Source organism: Alosa alosa, chromosome 23, assembly GCF_017589495.1.
Source record: "Alosa alosa isolate M-15738 ecotype Scorff River chromosome 23, AALO_Geno_1.1, whole genome shotgun sequence".
In the NCBI taxonomy this organism is placed as follows: Eukaryota; Metazoa; Chordata; class Actinopteri; order Clupeiformes; family Clupeidae; genus Alosa; species Alosa alosa.
In genome coordinates this window covers 19,488,681-19,508,822 of record NC_063211.1, presented here as the reverse complement: position 1 = coordinate 19,508,822, position 20,142 = coordinate 19,488,681, and the positions used below count along the sequence as shown (strand labels likewise).

At 42.3% G+C, this 20,142-nt stretch overlaps 2 protein-coding genes across 7 annotated transcripts; one reads left to right on the top strand and one right to left on the bottom strand.

Annotated features, from left to right (window-relative positions):
* The first annotated feature begins 464 nt into the window (after nt 1–464).
* Nucleotides 465–14,717, top strand: senp2 (SUMO specific peptidase 2). 5 transcript variants are annotated; one of them, XR_007192519.1, is made up of 18 exons: nt 467–799; nt 1,456–1,514; nt 1,680–1,792; nt 1,889–1,973; nt 2,281–2,368; nt 3,052–3,169; nt 6,015–6,121; nt 6,229–6,314; nt 6,605–6,662; nt 7,470–7,551; nt 8,484–8,660; nt 8,902–9,033; nt 9,918–10,130; nt 11,003–11,082; nt 11,548–11,632; nt 12,971–13,066; nt 13,367–13,652; nt 13,777–14,717. XR_007192519.1 is itself a non-coding variant. In XM_048235252.1 (17 exons), exons 1-17 carry the CDS (start codon nt 633–635, stop codon nt 13,427–13,429), a joined length of 1,806 nt encoding a protein of 601 aa, XP_048091209.1. In that variant the 5' UTR covers nt 466–632; the 3' UTR covers nt 13,430–14,717. The 5 variants fall into 5 exon arrangements, 4 of the variants coding, with proteins under 4 accessions (XP_048091210.1, XP_048091209.1, XP_048091206.1 ...); XM_048235252.1 differs by having other exon boundaries at nt 466–799; nt 3,055–3,169; nt 13,367–14,717; XM_048235249.1 differs by having other exon boundaries at nt 13,367–14,717.
* Nucleotides 14,718–16,555: 1,838 nt separating this feature from the next.
* On the bottom strand, nt 16,556–19,733 carry pjvk (pejvakin). Of its 2 annotated transcripts, XM_048235254.1 has the most exons (6): nt 19,523–19,733; nt 18,852–19,047; nt 18,530–18,671; nt 18,163–18,280; nt 17,422–17,565; nt 16,556–16,984 (listed from the first exon to the last, which is right to left on the bottom strand). In XM_048235254.1, the coding sequence occupies exons 1-6, from the start codon at nt 19,731–19,733 to the stop codon at nt 16,683–16,685; spliced, it is 1,113 nt and encodes a 370-aa protein (XP_048091211.1). In that variant the 3' UTR covers nt 16,556–16,682. The 2 variants fall into 2 exon arrangements, with proteins under 2 accessions (XP_048091211.1, XP_048091212.1); XM_048235255.1 differs by lacking the exon at nt 17,422–17,565.
* Between the last annotated feature and the right edge of the window lie 409 nt (nt 19,734–20,142).

The window sequence follows — 20,142 nt, the reverse complement described above, 5'->3', positions numbered from 1 at the left end:
TGGCAAAAGGTATTGGTATGACTTTGTCATCAAGTTCACCTGTGTTAACCTGCAGACCAAAAAGGTGGGGTTTATAGATTGAAGCCTGCTGCCAATGTAGGCTACACCTCTCTGAAGGTGGGTGTGTTTGTATCTTTGCCATTTTAAACTCATAGATTTAAAAATTGTTGACAAGAACATCTCTAGGCTACTTCTGTCAATAAATCTAAATCTAAATGTGGACTGTGTATTTTGGGAACTGCATAAGTAGGCCTTCATGCATAATTTTCACCATAAAAGCCAGGACATGGACATAGGATAGGCTACAGTTCGTTGGAGGATGGTTAATACCTGGGGCTCATCCATTTGCAGTGTAGCTACTGAGGCCCTTTTGCATTTTCGGGGTTGTCTGAGGCCAACTTCAACTTACTAACCAATGAGGGTGCGCAATACCGCCCACGCCTGGAAATGCTCTAGCTACTAGCATGAGCTCCCCGTATTAGCTAACCTGTGACGTAACACTTGAGCACATTGGAGTTCATGTTGGCGTGTCGTAGTTCTATTTTTCGTGCTAGGTAAAGGAGCCTTTGTGATCACGAATAGACCTGGCACTGACAAACGAAAGGTTGTTCATTTATCTTTGGCTGTCTGGGATGTATGAATGGATAGTTGACGGAATATCATCGCTCTTCGTGCCTTTTTCTGGAGGGAAATCAAGGAGCTGGCCTAAGAACGGCGGTGTATCAGAAGCCGCGCGGACCCCAGACGAGCAAAGACAGGATAATTATAATAACAGGCCAGCGAAACGCAATTATCAAAGGTCGGTGTCTGTAAACTTGCTTCATAGACGGCAACATGATAATTTATTTAGATTGGATCATTTATTACTCTGGTGTATGCCCTGTGACAGTTAGCTCATGGGTAGTGTGTTAGCTTTCGTTACGTTAGCCTGCTAGCTAGCTAGCTAGTTAGCTATTGAGCCAATTAACGTTAGTTGGTATAGTAACGATAAACTTGGTTCAGTGTTGAAGAAGTTAGCACGTGAATGCTAAATATCATTAACTGTAGCTACAGTAGTCAAAATCATTCAAATTTGACTAGGCTTGTGCGTAGACATCACTGTGGATAACACAATCTAACTGTTTTCACAAAAAGGTCTTTATTCTGGTATTTGTCGATCATTAGCTAACGTCAAAAGGCTAGTAGCATCACAGAACATAGTTAGACCATAATGAATTTGGCTTAACGTAGCTGCTAAACCTACGAGCTAGTTTCTTTGTATCACTCCTTAAAGTTGTAGTCTAACTAGTTAACTTTGCCTGAGCTGACTCTGAGTCTTCTTCAGTCGGCAGAACATGACCCGCACACTCATTTCATTTTGTAGTGATGTCTGAATGGTTACTTAACCATGTGAGGAAATCGTTTGCTACTTTGTATCTTTCTTTGTTACTATGAATTCATGTTTCAATGTTGCAGCGTCCACTCTCCCGAGGGCACATCAGAGCCTGTGGAGATCAAAAGACCAAGAAGAGGTATTAAGTGTCATAGCTTTGTCTAATCACATTGTTATTTAATCCATAGCTTAGTTGTTGAAGTACCTGTGTGTGTGTTTTTTTTTTCTAAAAATTTAATTTGATAATTTGATCTTTAAATTCTTGAAGTGGAATAAGGCTCAAATTTGCTTCCTCCTTTGTGTTTAGATGTAATTTTAAGCACCGTTAAGAAAACCCTGGCTGGAGTCGCTGGCTTTCTCCGTCTGAGGCACCCCAAACCCAGCCTTCAAAATGACCACCGCTCCTATAAGAAAGCCCCGGTATGATTTGGACCTCCATTTCTAATGTGGCACTGAAATCATAAATGGATCCTCAGTTAGTAAGCTTGTTTGTTGACATGGTTGTCTTTTTTGCAGCTGCAGCCCGTTGCGCTGGCGGGAATAGATGAAATTCCAAACAGTAACTTGAGCATGTGGATCATGAATGGGAATGTTAAAATGGGTAAGTGTCTTCCTGCAAGCATTCTTCTCAGTGGTGTCAAAACAGAAGAGCCGCTGACATCACACATGCAGTAACTTGATTAATTTAGTTTTTTCCTCAGTAACATGCAGTACATATATAGCGACCGGTATACATTTGGCATACATATACATGAACTTATTTGTGCTGTTTAGGTTTTTGAACCTGTGTCACAGCTGTATTCATGATATATTTCTAAAAACATGTTTTGGATTGCTTGATTATGTTGCTCAAACTCCGCAAGCTGATCTATTTTGGTAAATGCCGACACGTTTGTTGTGTTTTTCAGACAAACTGAGAGAGGGAGGCAGCACTGGGCAAGAGAAGACTGTGTCTGCCTTTGGCAACAGCCCCTTGCCCCTGAACAGAAAGCAAGAGTAAGTAGTGGCAACCATTATGCTTCTATTCATTTTGGTCAACTGTCGTTTTTTCTTTGACATTTGAAAAATAGCAATTGACAATCTGAGAGGTAACTGGGCTTGAATTTATAATTCCAAAGTATATGCACCTTCCTACTGTAAAGATGACCGGGGCTGGTTTCCTGATAGCGATGGATCTAAGCACTTACACATCTTCTCTATGATTGATTTTCTTAATGTTCGTTTGTTTTTTCCGTCTGTTTCTCAAACATGCTCGTAGTGTGAAGGCATGTGCACTGCTCTTAAGAAGTTCTTAAGGGGAGCTGTCTACTTTAGCAGTGCTGAAATATCCCTTAACTTCTTAGGCTTACAGTGATATCGGACCTGGTTTTGATAATGTATCCATCAGTGGAAGATCCTTTTGTCATTCTTCCAACTGCATTGTTTAAACAATATGTGCAGTGTGTGTCTCCTTTGTTTTAACAGTAATGTCCTGTGTATTAGCGTTGTGTATAAACTACTGGACAGTGTTTCATACAAATTAGAATCAAGAAGAATGAAGAAAAGAATATATTCCCATGTATAGCCCGCTCCCATGTATTAACCTCATAGCTGAAGAAAATGAGCAAAATCATTGTATAAACCTCAGGTAATAGTCTTGAAATTACGGTATATTTGAGTGGCTCTTCTGTCTTCCACAGTAGTGGAGCAATGGTGTTTCGGGGAGCCCAGGACAAGACCCAGCGACGATCCTTGCCGCTCATGCCTGCCTCAGACCTGGCTGGCAGGCCTCACAAGCCCTGCCTGGCTGTGGAGGAGGTGAGTTTGGAGTCAGATTGATGCACTCCATACATCTGTAGTCATGTCTTGTATCCCAAGGAAATATCTGACAAAAAGTTGGCATTTTATAGTAGGTAATCTTAGACAGGGCTCTACACTAACATTTTTTTTCAGGAGCACTTGTGCGCCCAAGTTAAAAAATGTAGGTGCACAGACAAAAATTTGGGCGCACAGTCAGTTCTGTGCCCAAAACATGCCAGTGCACCAATTGAGAATATTAAGAATGACTGACAACATTTAGGCTACAGGAAACAGGATTTTAAAGATCAGTGCCTACTTTATTTTCAGTCTGTTCTATTTTCCTACATTTTGTTAATGTAAAATAATATAATACATTGCCATATTTGCATTTAGCTTGTATATCAAGTATCCTGCCAAATGTAGGCTAATTTATTTATTTGTGAATCCATCTATAGCTAAACCAAATATGCCCATGACCTATCTGACTGCATACTGCCTAATACTACTACTAAAACAGTCAATTTTCTCTTCCACAAAACCCAACATAGGCTAATCAAGGATATATGTTTTATACTTTTAGTTTTTATTTGAAATATCTGCATTGATAGGGGCAGTAGGCAAATGTTAGGCCTACTTTCGTTTTGCACTTCAGCTTGTATTCGGTGTAAACAAACAAGCATGTGTGGAAGCCTGGAGTTGTCAGTAGCGTTCTACCTTTGAATAAAATGGGAGTATTACGGAGGCTACTTTTTGTGCCGGGTTCGCTACAGCTATATTGCATATTGCAGCCAATACGTCAACTGGGCTAAAAGGCATGTTAGGTTACCTTTCCTTCTCTCACTGCATTCTCAGAATCTCATCCTGTTCCTCCTCTATCAAAGTCAAAGTCAAAGTCAAAGTCAGCTTTATTGTCAATTTCTTCACATGTTCCAGACATACAAAGAGATCGAAATTACGTTTCTCACTATCCCACGGTGAAGACAAGACATATTTGACCAATTTTAAGTCCCAGACAAACATAACATTCAAGTAAAACAAAAAAGTAAGTAAATAAGTAAATAAGAGGGCACATATAATAATGAAAAATAAGAGCAGCAAAATTTTGTCCAAATTGTGCATAGACAGTCAATAAAATACTAGTGCAAATACTGTAAAATACTATAAAATACTGTTTGACCTAAGTAATAAAGAAAGTGGCATAGTGGTGCAAGTTATGTAAGAGCAGCAGAAGTGTTGTGTTTTCAGGACAACAACACCAAGTTGTAAAGTGTACAAGTGTTCAAGTGTTCAAGTGTGCAGGTGGAGTAGTGCAGGCGGCCATTGTGGGTCCAATGTCCAGGATGTTATGTAGCTGAGGGTGGAGGGGGGAGAGGAGGAGAGAGTTCAGCATCCTTACAGCTTGGTGTATGAAGCTGTTGGTGAGTCTCAGAGTGCGGAGCGCGAGGCTTCTGTACCTCTTCCCAGAGGGCAGTAGATCAAACAGATTGTGAGCCGGGTGACTTGCATCACCACAATTTTGGTCGCTTCTATGGTGAGGTGGGTGGTGTAAATGTCCTTCAGGAGGGGGAGTGAAGCACCAATGATCCTTCCAGCTGTGTTCACTATGCTGCAGGGCTTTTCCTGTTGTATTCAGTGCAGCTTCCCCCACACAGCGATACAGCTGGAGAGGATGCTCAATGGTGCCCGGTAGAATGTGGTCATGATGGCTGGTGGAGCACTTGCTCGCCTGAGTTTCGCGAGGAAGTACAGGCGGCGCCTGAGCTCTCTTAGCCAGTGATGCAGTGTTGGTGGTCCAGGAGAGGTCTTCACTGATGTGCACCCCCAGGAATTTGGTGCTGCTCGCTTCCTCTCCACCACAGCACCGGATGGTAAGTGGCAGGTGTTGGGTGTGACCTCTCCGGAAGTCAACAACAATCTCTTTGGTCTTGCTGACGCTCAGCAGGAGGTTGTTGTCCCTGCACCACGCGGGTCAGATGGTCGACCTCCAACCTGTATTGAGTCTCGTCGCTCTCTTGGTGATGAGACCCACCAGAGTTGTGTCGTCAGCAAATTTTTCACTATGTGATTGTTGCTGTAGGTTGCAGTGCAGTCATGCGCCAGCAGGGTGAAGAGCAGCGGACTGAGCACTCCAGGCCTTGGGGCCCCTGTGCTCAGTGTGATGCTGCTTGAGGTATTGTTGCCAACATCGCACTGCTTGGGGCCTCTGACAGAGGAAGTCCAGTAGCCAGTTGCAGAGGTAGGTACTGAGTCCCAGTTTGTCAAGTTTGCAGATGAGTTGTTGTGGTATTGTTGTGGTACTCTATCCAATGAATTCGGTGGATAGAAGAACTAATTTCTTCCATCTTTGCATCTTGGCTGGCTAGTCTAACTTTTCCGCTTTTTCTGCCAGCCTTTGACTTGATAGAAGTTTAATTACTAGCGGTCACAACGCGAAAACTGCTAACGTTGATGGAGGTGTAGTTTTTATGCTGCATTTGGCGACGGATTCTATGGTTTGCACCAGTAATGTTTCTTGATGTTGCGGTGTATTTTGTAGACAAACATTGACATGGTTAGAAGTCATTCGCACCAGTGCGCCTAAATATTTTTTTGCACTCGCACGGCATCATTTTTACTCGCATGTGCGAGTGAAATGGGCGCACTGTAGAGCCCTGTTAGAGGTGAGATAATTACCTTAGGAAAGATTTTGTTATACCAGTTGATTACTACAGTTTATGCTGTAAATGCCATGATTACTAAAGAGATAATGTAAAGTCTTAATAATTAGACTTTCAAGAGAAATTGTGTCAGAGTATGTATTGGAATGCTTTGTGGTTGTTGATGATGTCAGATGTTTTCCTGTATTAACTGCTTTGTGTTACAGGCCCTGAAAGAAAGTGACCGGGAGCAGTACTTAAGACTGGTGGAGATGGTGTCGGAGAAGTACAGCAAAAGCAAGCCTCTCCCATTTGCCCAGATGAAACCTTTGATGTGAGCTCCCTCTACCCCTTCCTATTCAGCCATGTAGTCCAGTTGCACCCTTGCCTTTGGTTTGAACATAATTTGACAATGCATTCTTTCTTTTGTGTTGTTAAAAGGACTTCTCTTCCGCTGGATGGACACAAACAGACAGTCTTTGGCAGAACCTGTGATACGAGCCTCCCCAAGCGAGGTCCTGTCAGAGGTAGGAGTGGAGAGTCTGCTCTCCTCAGACACGGTCTGATCAGGGACAGACATGGGCCAGACACAGACCAGATATTTTACCATCAGTTGTTGATCAGTTTCATTCAGTTGTTTTCTCATCCTTATCTGTGTTGACCCTCAAAACATCTTAAAGCAATTGCTATGGTAACATAAGGGAGACTTTAGTCTGTCTCGCCATGGTGATTTTTGTCAGTGAAGATTTATGGAAAGGCAACTCTGTTTTAACCCTGTATGTATTCTAAATGGTCCTCTCTCTCCCTCCCACGCCAGCCAACCCCAGTGTGTCCATGTGGAGGGACCCATCGTCTGGAAAACAAACCAAGGACAGGTAAGAACAGGTTCAGTAGAACAAGTTCAGTTTGTCTTACATACTTGGGGCCCTAATATCAATGATGGCCAAAGTGTTAAGGCTAATTGAAGCTAATTTAATAACTAGTCAAAAACAATTTGCTAATGTAACACAGTGCACAAGCCCTTAACTGGAAAGGAAGAGTTTGGTTCCAAAATGCTATATCTCCGTTTTTTAAAAACATTAAAAAGTTGTGCTATTTAATTGTATATTTCAGGTAATATCAATCAAATTGGAGTTGTTGTTTTGATTGAGTAAAGATATATCAAATAACAATATCCAATTACTGTTCTATTGAAATTACTTGGAAAGCAAAAAAAAAATGATTTATGCAAATTCATTAAAATGGTGGATATAGCATTTTGGAACCAAACTCTTCATATTGAGTCAGCCCAATGTTCCCATATGCAACACAATAGCTATAGTTACAGTAATGCACAGTAACTGTGCTTGTTAGGGTCCGTAGACTTTGTATTTATTCTGCCATTACATTAAAAGATGTCCAATATCATTGCCTTGCACGTATGGCCAATACAAAGTCAGTTTTAGTTAAATGCATCATATAGATGTAGGTCAGATTGTAATATACTGTAGGGTGGCAAAAGGGTCTACAGCGTTCGTTCGGTGATAGAGCTGGTGGTTGGTTGACTGCTTCACACCATTAATACTTTTGTGGTCATTTCATTATTTAGGCCTTGAACAATTATTTTTTTTTGTCCTCTAGACCCTAAAGCTGTTTTAACTACATGTGCTTTTCTGTAAATTGTTGTTTGTTTTCCATGTCAGGACTGTGGATATGGGTCTAAGTAAGCCTGTTGGAGATTGCAGAAGCACAGGAGTGGAGGAGCAGTCAGCATGGAAGGGGAAGGTAAGGGAATCTGATATCTTCAGTGTCTGTATTATATGGAGTAGGAGTCAGAGAACTGAACAGGTCTGTCTGTCTTAAGAAGTATATAGGTTGTTCCTGAAAGAATGCAGAGGACCTGCAGAATAGGTTAAAGCTGCAGTTGGCAAGTCTGACAGATTGAGGGGACTTCAAAATTTTGAATGTTTACAACTAGTGCTGGGCGGTATGACCAAAAATGTATATCACGGTATTTTTCAAAATTCCGTAACGGCCTCCACACACAGCTGCGTGCATTGCAGTGCTGGAGACGCATCCCATTCACTTTACATGGGCCCACGTCATCCAATGCCGCACTGAATTGTGGGTCCGTTGCGTCGCGTTTCTCCCGCCGCTCGCGTTGAGAAGTTCTTAAGGTGTTTTGTGTTTACCCTCACTACGCCTCGCAGTCGCACCATGCGTGCGTGTGAAAAAAGTCCCGTCTGAAACACTGTTGTGCGGCGCAGCGTTCCAAACGTTGTGTAATCAAAATACACTGGTGTGGCATATTAAAAATTCATATCATAACGAAAATGTGAACCGGTATACCGCCCAGCACTATTTACAACTCTCATGCCCCTCCCCTACTACCACCGAGCACCCTCTCATCGAATTTGTGCTTGTCAGTGCGCACCAGACTGTGATTGACAGTCAGATCTCCCACAACAAATAACAGGCTCTAGGTAGAGGTAGAAGTGCAGGTTTTTTTTTTTTTCTAAAACCGGCTGATTTATGTTGTTCTGTCGAAGCATAGTGTCGGTTTCAGTGAATATGATCAAAAAAATCTTTCCGACTGCAGCTTTAAGATGAAATATTGGTCCTGTTACCAGATTACCGGAGACAATTAGAGGAAAGTTGGCGCTAAACTTCAATCAGTACTAAATGCCTGTTTCTGTGGTCTGTGGCTTTCTTCACAGACCAAGCCAGTGGATGTGGACCTGTCTGCCGAGGTGGCAGCTCGCCTCAACCTGAAGGACAAGGAGCCGTCTCTACCTGCACTTCAGCCTGTTCCTGTTCCTCCTGGTTTCCAGAGCCGGCCCGCCTCTCAGGCAGACTCCCGGCTGGCTGATGAGGATCTCCCCCGCCTCTCCAAGGTCAGCTCAACTCTCCTGACGGGCAGTTATTTTGGGGGCATACCCTGATTTGGATGCTTCTAGAAGGAAATCTGGGCTCAGGAAAAAAAAACCCCATGTTATTCTGTTTCTGTAGCTGTTATTGAGAAACCTTTAGCTTCACAGCGAATGTCATTGGTTTATATGCTGTGTGTTACAGCAGGTATGTTTTAGGGGGCCTCTGGGCAAAAATGAATGTGTGTGTGTGTATGTGGACTGGCAGGAAATGCAGATGGAGGTGAGTGCTGCTCTGGCTCAGAGGGACCCCAACCTGGTCCTTAGCAGTGCATTCAAGCTGCGCATCACCCAGAGAGACCTGGCCACCCTGCAGGAGGGCTCCTGGCTCAACGATGAGGTACGCACACACACACACACACACACCCCGCCCTGCAGAGCCTATACACACACCTCAACCAGCTCCACACACCTCAAAAATGAGCTATGCCACACACACCATGCCCTGCAGGCAGTGGTAGCATAGTGGCTGAGGAGCTGGGTTAGTATTCAGCAGCCAGAGAAGTTGTGGGTTCAATTCCCGGCTGCCACCGTGGTGCCCATGAGCAAGGCTTCAGGTTTTTTGAGTCAATAAACTCCATAAATAACCATTAATTTGTCATTTTATGCCTGCTCCCTGTTGTTTCCTATGGAGTTTTCCGAGCTGATGTCCGAGTCCCATTGAGGCTGGACTGTCATTGGCTCATCAGCGTTCTAAGGGTGGCGCTTAGCGACAGGTCAATTGACATAGTAAGTCGCTTTGGATAAAAGCGTCAGCCTAATGAACAAGTGTATATACAGCAGCTCAACCAGCAGCTGATCAAAACTTCACTTCTGAGCGTGCTGTGCTTATAGCACTACCATATTTATGGCCTGGTCATTAAAATTCAACACAACATTGACTGAACTATAAAAGCAAGTTGTAAATGGCCATAAATACTTCAAAGCTTATCTGAATTGTTTTGGTCTGATGACGTTTTGGAGCTAGTGTTATGAATGAGTTGTTAGCCCTGTAGTCTTACAGGAGCTGTACGTCTGTATGGTACAATGGCGAATCGGCGGCTGCGCCTTAAGTTTGTAATGTTTTGCCTGGTGCGTGAACTCCAAAGGTTGAGTATTACAGTAGAAAAAGCAGAGGCGCACTCAAGGGCTTGATACTAATGAGTCGTATGTAACAGCATGCCACCAATCTCTTTTCTCTCGCTTACATTTTCCCTCCCCCTTCCAATCCCTTTCCCTCCTCAGGTGATCAACTTTTACCTGAACCTGGTGATGAGTCGCAGTGAGGAGCAGAAGGGGCTGGGTGGGCAGAAGGTCTACTCCTTCAATACGTTTTTCTTCCCCAAGCTGCACGGTGGTGGCCATGCGGCCGTCAGGCGCTGGACCAAGGCAGTGGACCTCTTCACCTACAACATCATCCTGGTGCCACTCCACCTGGGAGTGCACTGGTCTCTCACTGTGAGTCCAATCGTCAGCTGCTGGATCACACACACACTCACACACACACACGAATGACACATAAAGTGAATCTACAGATGGTTACCTGTTATATGTTTATGTCTGGTGTCAATTATAGTTGGATGCTGAACCTTATACCCTTAATAGTACCGACTGAATATCATTGATACTACATTAATACTACCTATTCCTGTTAAATCAACCGGTGCCAGCTAGCCTGGGGAATACCCGTACGAACCTTTGGCAAATTTGGGATTTGCTCTGCAGGTCCGTCTGGCCAAGAGGCCATTGAAGCCCATTTCCAGTGTCCCTAAAACACGGGCACGCAAACTCAATCTCTAATCCAGCATGGACGTGTTATTTTTTTGGAATTGAGTAAACAACTGCATTTAAAACCTTCGTTTACAAGATTGCTACACTTCTGAAATGATTTGGTAAGAGTTTAATGCAACAATTTAAGTTTAATTTCACTGCTAGTTACGCCCCTGCTGGATGTCGTAAGTCAATGAACCTTTATCCAGACCCACTCCCAAATTACAACTGAGAAGGTCTGCGTGCTAACCAGGCTAGGTGCCAGTTTGAAAATAAGCCAGAACACCGCATTGTTCTAAGTAGCACATTTGTATATGTGCAGCTAGATTTCCTTTTTTTCCATATACACATAGGAGAGAGGCTAAATTCCAGTACCAATAAAGATATCGGTTGAAATGTGGAAGGTACCCAACTCTGTTGTCAACAACTTTCTGTTGTGTAAAGATGACTTAAAGGGAAGGCTAGTCATAGCATCCACTTTTAAATGAATGAAAATGAAGTAGTGTTTGTGTGGTGGGTAATGAGTTGCTGATAAATTGTCTTGCTTCTTTCTGCTGAAGGTTGTTGACTTGAAGGCAAAAAGTGTGAAATCCTATGACTCCATGGGCCAGAGGCATGATGACATCTGCAACCTGATACTGTAAGCTCAGTTCTTCACTCAAGTTCTTTTTCTCTTTCTTTCTATCTTTTTTTTCTTTCTTTTCTTTCTTTCTTTCTCTCTCTTTCTCTCTCTCTCTCTCTCTCTCTCTCTCTCTCTCTCTCTCTCTCTCTCTCTCTCTCTCTCTCTCTCTCAACTCTGCAGCTACCCTATCTAGTTTTCATTACTGGAATATGCATAAATTAATGAGTGCATGTGATACCTTGGGGAATGGAATTATAGACTCTTCCAGTCTGTTCCTAGAGGGTTTCCGGTCGACACGTTGAAATGAAAATGAACTTTGAAAATTAACTTTAAAACTTTTTCTTAAAGTTATTCACATGTTTGTTTATGCAGAAAGGGTCTATAGTGCGTAACGTAAAAAAATAAAGCCTTTGTGTATGAGGCTTAACCTGGGTGAAATCCCTGATCTGAAGATGAACTGAAGCTGAATGTGTGTCATCCCAGGCTGTATCTGAAGGAGGAGATGAACGTGAAGAAGGGGAAAGATCTGGATGTCACCAAGTGGACTCTCAGCAGTCTGAAGGCCTCTGTAAGTGATGACAAAGAACCACAAACAACCACGCAAACCACACAAAGATAAGGTGGACATTGTACATAGCTCACCTGGCCTTACTACTGCATCAGATCATAGAAAAAAACAACTATAATAAACATTAGGGCTGTAACGGTATGCGATTCGAAACCGAAATCGCGACACTCATATCCACGAACCTGTGTCGCGGTGTGAAAAGGCAAAACCGCGACACACCCTTTCTGGTGTTTCACGCAGTGCTTTGCAGCTTACACGGCAACATACATCATACAAGCAACATATACATCTCCTGCTTTACTTACCGGTAGCCTACGTTGTCCATAATTCCATACCTCTTGTTGCTTTCATTGTAGACTATGTGTTCAACTTTTCCAAACAGTATAGAAGTAAACCCCCTCTCTTTGCCTCACTCTCTCCCGCTCAATGGACACCGCGACTCAGCCAACACAATCCAAAGGACGCATAGAAGACGACTAGCTAAATTACTATTAAATCCGCTTAGCATCATTATTATGCTGCATGTATTTGTTTAAAACTCTTGCATTCAAGTTGACGAATCATCTCAATACCAATGTTTCCCAAAAGGGCCTGTCCCAAGGAGAACTTGTATTAGGCCTACATTGAAACCTAAACACACATGGGGAAACTGAACAGTCCAATCAGTAGACTATGATAAGCTAGCCAACTATGCTACTTTGTTTACAATATTTCCAGGCTTCAACCAGACAGCTGAATTAAAGAGGTAGAGTTGTAATAGAAATAGTAGGCCTAGGCTAATCTGCATAAAGTGTGCTGTCATAAAAATCAGACATTCAGTATTCTTTCTTTTTATGTCAGGATATAAAACAATACAGATATATTATATTGCAATCCTCTTGTGTTCTAAGGTAGGCTATTGAAATGTTATTTAATAAAATTTCTACAGAAGAAGAACCACAACTCCCTTTTCAACTCTGTCTTAATATCTGTTCAGAGAGGCCCGTTTTTGTGCCTATTCCTTGCGCAATGGCTTTGCTTTGACATGTTGCTAACATGTCCCAAGCTTGTGGGATAAAAGGAAACTTTTGTAACATTTTTTTTCTTCAGTACTGAGTGGAGACTTGGTCCAGATATGTAAAATTTAAGTGGTTTTATTCAACAAGCTGCCAGACTTGATGTCACTTTGACCATCAATCTGAATCGCTCACTGAATCACATCAGGTGTCCAGACCTAGGCAGCCCATAAGCAAATTTCCGTGTTTTGCATTGGTAGTCAACTCGGATACCCGAATACATGCAATTAAAAAAAATACATTTTCATAATATGTCCACCTATTGATTTGTATCTGTGTGTAGGAGATCCCTCAGCAAAAGAATGGCAGTGACTGTGGAGTCTTTGCCTGCAAATATGCTGACTACATTTCCCGTGGACGACCTTTAACCTTCAGACAGGTATATCACCACTTGAAAGAATTCTGTTGATTGGGTAGTACACACATCATTGCATGCATTCCATACAACATTTTTTTTCTGAAGTAAAATTGATAATAGATAAACATTTCACCTCAGTCTTCTTTGCAAAATTCTGTCTCGGCAGCTCCTTTGTATCAGTGATGGGGTCTGTTTTTATGCTGCAGCCACAGATATTAATCTGTGGCTTACTTGCGTAATAGATGGCAGTCTGACTAAAAGCTGTCTATTTATAGTCTATTTATAATGCTAAACTGGACGTGTCTTCATCTTTTATCCTAGTGTCATATGCCGCTGTTCAGAAAGCTGATGATCTGGGAGATTCTCAACCAGCGCTTGTTGTAAAAGGAAGACAGAAGAGGATCATTTGGCATCTTCAGGCCCCATTCAACCAAAACAGGACCAACTAAACCTCCCTGCTTCCCTGAGCTTCCCATTGTTTTAATATTTATAAAGCGCTACTAGGTTCTGTATTCACTACGTAGTAGACATGATAAAAAACCTGACACAAGCTCCATACCCTAGAAGAGGTAGACGCACAGCTTGAGTCATTAACTTATAATGCAGAGTAAGTATTTGTCACAAAACCAGTCATTCATTGTATTATTTCACTCGTATGGCGTGGTGAATAACTGGAACGATGAACTTTGCTGTCTGGTCTGTGTCCTGTTACTGTCTCTTGTCTTGGTCAGTCAAGCAGTGAAGGAGGTTGTATAGGTACTGACGTGGACGTAGAGGACTGTGCACCACATAAGGTATCCTGGCTGTGATGATGCAGAAATGTGTGTGTGTGTGTGTGTGTCTCTGGTAAGGCCTGTGTGTGGTGTCAATCAAAATGTGTTAAACACCCCTTAGTGACATACTGAATGTACATGTCATCCCATAATGCGTGTCTTTAGACTGAAGTGCCTTAAATTCATCTGTATCTGTCCACCACACATACTGTGGCACTGGCTGCAGAGATCATCAACTGTGTTTTAGCGTGTGTTTGTGCACCTGCTCTCTACTGCTCGGCACAGCATGGTATGTGTGTATGTCCGTCTGTCTGTGTGTGACATGGATGTCGTTAATTTCACGTAAATTACCTTGTAAGTAAACTTGAGTCAGATGGAAAAGTTGTATGTAACTTCATTAAGTTTTTTACGTGCATTCTTATTTGATCACAAAAGTCTTGGCTCCTCAATGCAAATGTGTCAGACTTAACTTGATAGGAGAGGATTGCATGCAGTTCTAAAATTAAATCTTACACTTTTTTTTCTTCCTCGTGTCACGTGTGCCATCTCTCATATATTTGCAATCCTCCCAGAAATGCCCTTAATTTAAAGACAGAAAAGCGTTATTTATTTCCGTTATGTTTCCTCATTTCTACTTGTACTTGTACTTCTACTTCTACTTTGGCTTGTAAATAGTATAATCAGCTTCTGGTGTGTGCTTTTTCTGTGTAGAGATGAGAGGATAAAATGAATGTAGAATGCAGCTGAACTTAAAGCAGTGAGACTTTACACTACAGGCTGATCTTAAGTATTTATGGTGCAACATGCACAGTATGTCTTCTGTGTTTGCGTAGATCTGTACAGATTGTTGCTCATTATTTTTGTAATAAAGTAATAAAGAACTGGACGAAGCAAGGTCACAGCAAGGTCACATCTGTCTTTATTGATGCTTTAACATTTTTGTACATCTTGTGTACAATGGTCATTTGAAGTGTTTTGAACCTTCCTGCTTCTGGTTCTTTCCTCTTCCCTCCAACCTTGGGTCTATCCAATTCAGCACAGAGGCATGTTTTTCCCCTTTATAAGTTGAAACATGCCCTATAACTAAATACAAATGTTATGTTACCTGACTCATATTCTGTTAAGAATTTGAGTCTGGCTACGCTAGACTACAATCACACTTTTCATTGTTCCTATAACTTTATCTGGATGGACCCAAAGCTGACCCCAAGAGCTGAGGATTTGCCCAAGGGTCTTGAGTTTTTCCTTGCCCCTCTTACCCTTGCCTTAGTTATAAAGTCCTTCGAGATAATTTCAATTTGACTACATGGACATTTTATCTGTCCATTCAGGACATGCCCATTAAAAAAAAAACACTTTAAGGACTGCCTTTGTCTGGATATTTTTTCTTCTGTCCTTTCTTCGTTTGTTGACACCAAAGAACACCCAACTAAAACAAACAGTGAAGGCTAAGACGTTTTAGAATTGAGCACACCCAACAACTCCTCGCAAACTATTTAAATAGTTTTTGGATTGAATTAAATGAGCTGTTCTTTCATGACGGCATCTTATTCTTGTTTAGACCGTGTTGCTCCAGCAGGGGGCACCATTGGACCATTCAAGGGACAAGGTGGAGGAAGAGGTAAAGAACTGGATTGGTGGTCTCTTGTGAGATTCTACTTTGGTGGTCTGACTGAGGAAATGATGAAGGGTCATCCTGTCTGATGCCTGACCTCAGAAGTTCAAAAATAGTATACATGCTGAGCTCAGACTAGGTTAATATTAAGGACTTGCCTTTCCTGGCTGAGTGTAAGTGTGTTCTGCTGGACCTCGAATTGTAACTAGATCTTCAGTGTTTTGCTTTCCGTGGAGAGGTGTAAATCACTGTACAAGGCTTCACTCTTTGAAAAAAGAACATTGGAAACACTGCACTCTAAATGAAAGCTGTAATGAACCATAATTGCATAGAACCGCCTCTTGACTATCATAAGATGATGTCATTATGTGAGGTAAGTTTTGTTTTCAAGTAAAAGACATTGGTCAACAGGTGCAGACTTATCTTTCTCACCTGTAAGCATTGGCTCTATCTGATGGAAAAGCATGTGTGAGTCTCTAATAGTCTCTGATTGATGAGAGCTTTACTTCTTCCTTTACAGAAAAAAAAATCGTATCCAGTATTCAAACAGCGGCCAAAACTTGTCTGCTTCAGTTGTATGGTAACCAGGTAAACTGGGCTTGTCAGTCATATGTTCCTGGCCAGGCATTTCCCGGAGCACCTGATACTCCTGTTTATTTTTAATAACCCTGAATAATTCAGACGGGTGATTTGAGTCTGTTGGCCATGACAGCTGCTGTGCCTGAGCTGCGCAGGTGACATGGAGATGGGCTAGGGCAGTTGATTGGGGAGGAGCTAAAGGGACTTCATTACATGTGCTCTCCAGTAAACTCTGCCAGGACCTACCAGCACTAATCTGACAATGAAAAGCCATTGTCAAAGCCATAAGCCAAATTTAAGCTTAAACACACTCACACATATGCAATGTCTCTTTACAGGATGTGTAAAAAAAGATACACCATTTAGTAAAATATGTACTGATTTCAAAGCCAAAACCAAAACTGCCTTGAAGAAGACATTCAATGTGTAGGTCTCCACAGACCTCCACAGATTGGTGATGGTTGGTGAAACATCCAGCATAGCCTTACAAAATTGTTATTCTTAAACAGGACAAATGGGAAAAATCCAGGCACAACCACCACAGCAATAATAAGACCCTTTCAATTTGGCAAGAACATCCGCCGAGAAAATGTAAAAAAAAAAAAACCCAAACGCTTCCTCCAACTTTTTTTCCTTCTGAAGTGAAGTGCTGCCACTCCACTGGCCTTTGTCAACGCAGTGTCTTGTGCCACAGGTCGAAACACGGCACAGCATGGAGCCGGACGTACTTCTGCCCGCCGCTGGTGCACTCCAGGCAGCCGTAGACAGTCTCGCGCCGCTGCTGGCCCATCCCGCACAGGGCGCAGGCACCCTTGGGGATGTTATGATTGAGCAGGTTGACGCGGGTGTGGTTGCTCTCGCGCAGGTAAGCCGTGGACAGGTCAGTCATGCTGGCGGCCTTCTCGTAGTAATCCGTGGCCACGTCGTCCAGGAACGTGTCTGAGTGGGTCAGCTCCTCAAATGTCCTGTCATCTATGGGCCACATGATAGATTCAGTTCATGCAGGACACATTTTGCTCATTGACTGCCGATGAAATTAGGGCCCCTAGTATATATAGCTGGAGAATTCTATGCTAGTTGGGTTTGAGTTGTAGTGTCTTCGGTGAATGATATTCAATGCTAAGGCTTTTTAAATTATCACTGGTGCAGACAGTGATATATGACTGAATTTGTGTGGAACGTTTTGTTCTTAAAGTTCAACAAATTCAAATTGTGTTAAAAAAAGGAGAATAGTGATTATAGTCTTTTGGTTAATGAAATTGTGTTTTTTCATTTTTGGTTCAAAAGACTGGTAATAGTTTGTAAGAAATTACAAGTTAGCAAGAAAAACTATTACAAGTTCCTCCAACACACATTTCTGGTGAAGTGGGAGAGTAAATATGTATGAGAACAAAATGTTAGTAGATCACCTGCTCTGAATGGGTTTCCGTAGACTATTCCGGAAAGGAACCTCCTGAGGCGGCCAAAGGAGAAGCGGCCAATGAAACCGCCCAGCTGCTCTCTAATCTGCCCCTGCTCAAAGCCCCCACAGGACTCTGGAGCTACGCAGATGTCTGACCACAACACACACACACACACACACACACACACAGGCACAGCCACGTGTGACCACACACACACACACACACACACACACACACACACACACACACACACACACACACACACACCAATATAATTTATGCTTTGGAGTGCAATGAGATCTGACTTGCAGCAACTTCAGTCAGGATGATAAGTTACCATAAGAGACTTCATGAGTCAGCTGTGACACACCAGTGATTGAGATCTATAGACCCTTTCAAGAGAGTTCCATTATCAGCATCATAGTTGGCCCCACAAGACTTCCTTTTTAACATTCCATATGTAGGAAGTAGATTGGGGCCCAAATAGAACGTTCAAGCATTGTTTTTGTTTTTATTGTTGAAAGGGTCTATAAGGATATTGGCTCTGTGGGACCCACAGATTTTGTTACACATCAGCTCTTTTACAGAATAAGCTAAGGTGAACTATATCCTTAAAAGTTCACTTATCAGAAAGACTAATGTATGCTATCTATCATTTTTTAATGTGTATGCTATAATTTTACAGACATACATTTCCTTAGCACTCTTGTCAATTTCTATTGGCAGTAAAATTATTAGCATACTCACCAAGGCGTCCATCAAGTCGCACATACAGATCAAAGACACTAAATGCAATTGTTGTGTGAGCTGGAATCACAATGGCTTTATCACGACCTTTAGGATTTCGTCCATCATCTATTTGAAACTGTTTGAAAAACATTTAGATAGGTTTGATTGTGAAAGTTTTTCCACTGGTGAAGATTTTGTAGAGATTATGTAGATTTTGTAAAGATGTATGGTTGTACATGCTTGTGTGTGCCTCTCTCTCTCTCTCTCTCTCTCTCTCTCTCTCTCTCTCTGTCTCTGTCCCTCTCTTTCTGTCTCTCTCTCTCTCCCTTCCTCCATCTGTGTGAGTATATGTTTGTTTGTGTGTGTATTCTGTCTGTGTGCTTACTCTCATTGTGGTTCCTCGCATGCCGGCGTGAACTGTAAGAGAACACTGGCGCGTGGTGCGAATGCTCTCCATGACGACACACAGCACAGTTCTCCCACTGTCTTTTGATTGGCGGATGAGACAGTGGTCAAGGTCGACCTTTCTGCAGGCGAGAAGGTGAGACAATCATCATTTACATGCAAATCTAATGGAAAATCCAGACATTTTAATAAAATTTGGCAGCTCTGAAAGTTGTCATCATGGGTGTCTAGCTTTGTTTACTTACTCCTAATGCAATTAAAGCTTGCTGTGATACAAATGGGATTAAAAAACCCAAACAAACCTTGAGTTGAGCTCTCTGAGGAGAGTGGGCACCTCCACCTCGTGTTTGGTCACTACTCCAAAGGAGGCCTTAACGGCCACTGAGTCGGAACCAGTGATGTTGAAGCCCACGTCGTTGAGCAGGTGGTTTCCCAACCTGCCGTTCAGGGCCACATCAGACTTGTCCTCATAGTTCAGGAGCTGGTAGGAGGACACACCTGACAGGACACGAGAGCATCCTCTCTGAACTCTGATCTCATGATGTGTCTGTCTTGTGTATTGCAATTAACCCCCTTAACTACAAATGATTCTGAGGGATTTCTAAAGCTGGATGGATGGATCTTCAACCATTTTTGTGGTGTAATCAAAAAGAACTCTTTCAGTTTCAAGACATTTATCTTCATTAGAGCATCTGTTCTGCATTTGTTCTGTTCTAAATTTCAAATCATATTGATGTTTATTTACGGTTAAATATAAATTATTTAATACATATTAGATACTATCAAATATTAAGGAATATTCTGAAAGTAACCAGGTGACAATATTTAATGGTTCTCAGCTCAAAGTCAAAGTACAAGGTTTCAGTCTAGTGAGCTTGTCTTGTTATGTTCTTATGAGCTATTGATGTCCACTTTATTACAATTTTGTTTTTGTCTCCCTCTAATCTTCCACAAGGCATTTTTTTTTTCTTACCAGCTGTGATCTCCTTTTCTCCCACAAGTATGTCTTTCAGTGAGAATGGGGTCGAGCCATACTTGTTTTTTTTCCAAAAGTGCTTCTTCCTCTTCCTGGTCACCAGGCTGAGAGGCTGATACCGGTCAGCTTCGCTGAGACTGGGCACAGGAATCAGCCTTCCTGTGTCACCCACCTGTTTCACAAAGTTCTTGGTGGCCGCGGAGAACATGGTGAAGACCGCAGGCGAGACTTAGGATTCCGACTGCCCGGTAAACATGGCTCCTCCGTTTGTAAAAATGTTCCGAGCTCAGGGGATCCTCAATGGCCGAGTTTTTTAGCGATAGTGAGGACGAGTGTTTGGTTGTAGCCTTCCAGTCGAAAGCTGACCCAATGAATAATACAGCTTCCTGAAAGGTGATAGGGAACACACAGTCACATGCAGTGTGTCAAGATGATAGTCACCCCCTGCCAAGTAGTCCACACCACCCTAAATAAATGCGCTTCATTTGTTTGAATATAGATTATTCATTCATTGTTTGGTTTATCCAAGAGTCTGATGTCTGATGACTGGCAGTGACACATTTAATATTATACAATTCTACACATAACATTCCTATTATACTGTTTGCTAAACACTC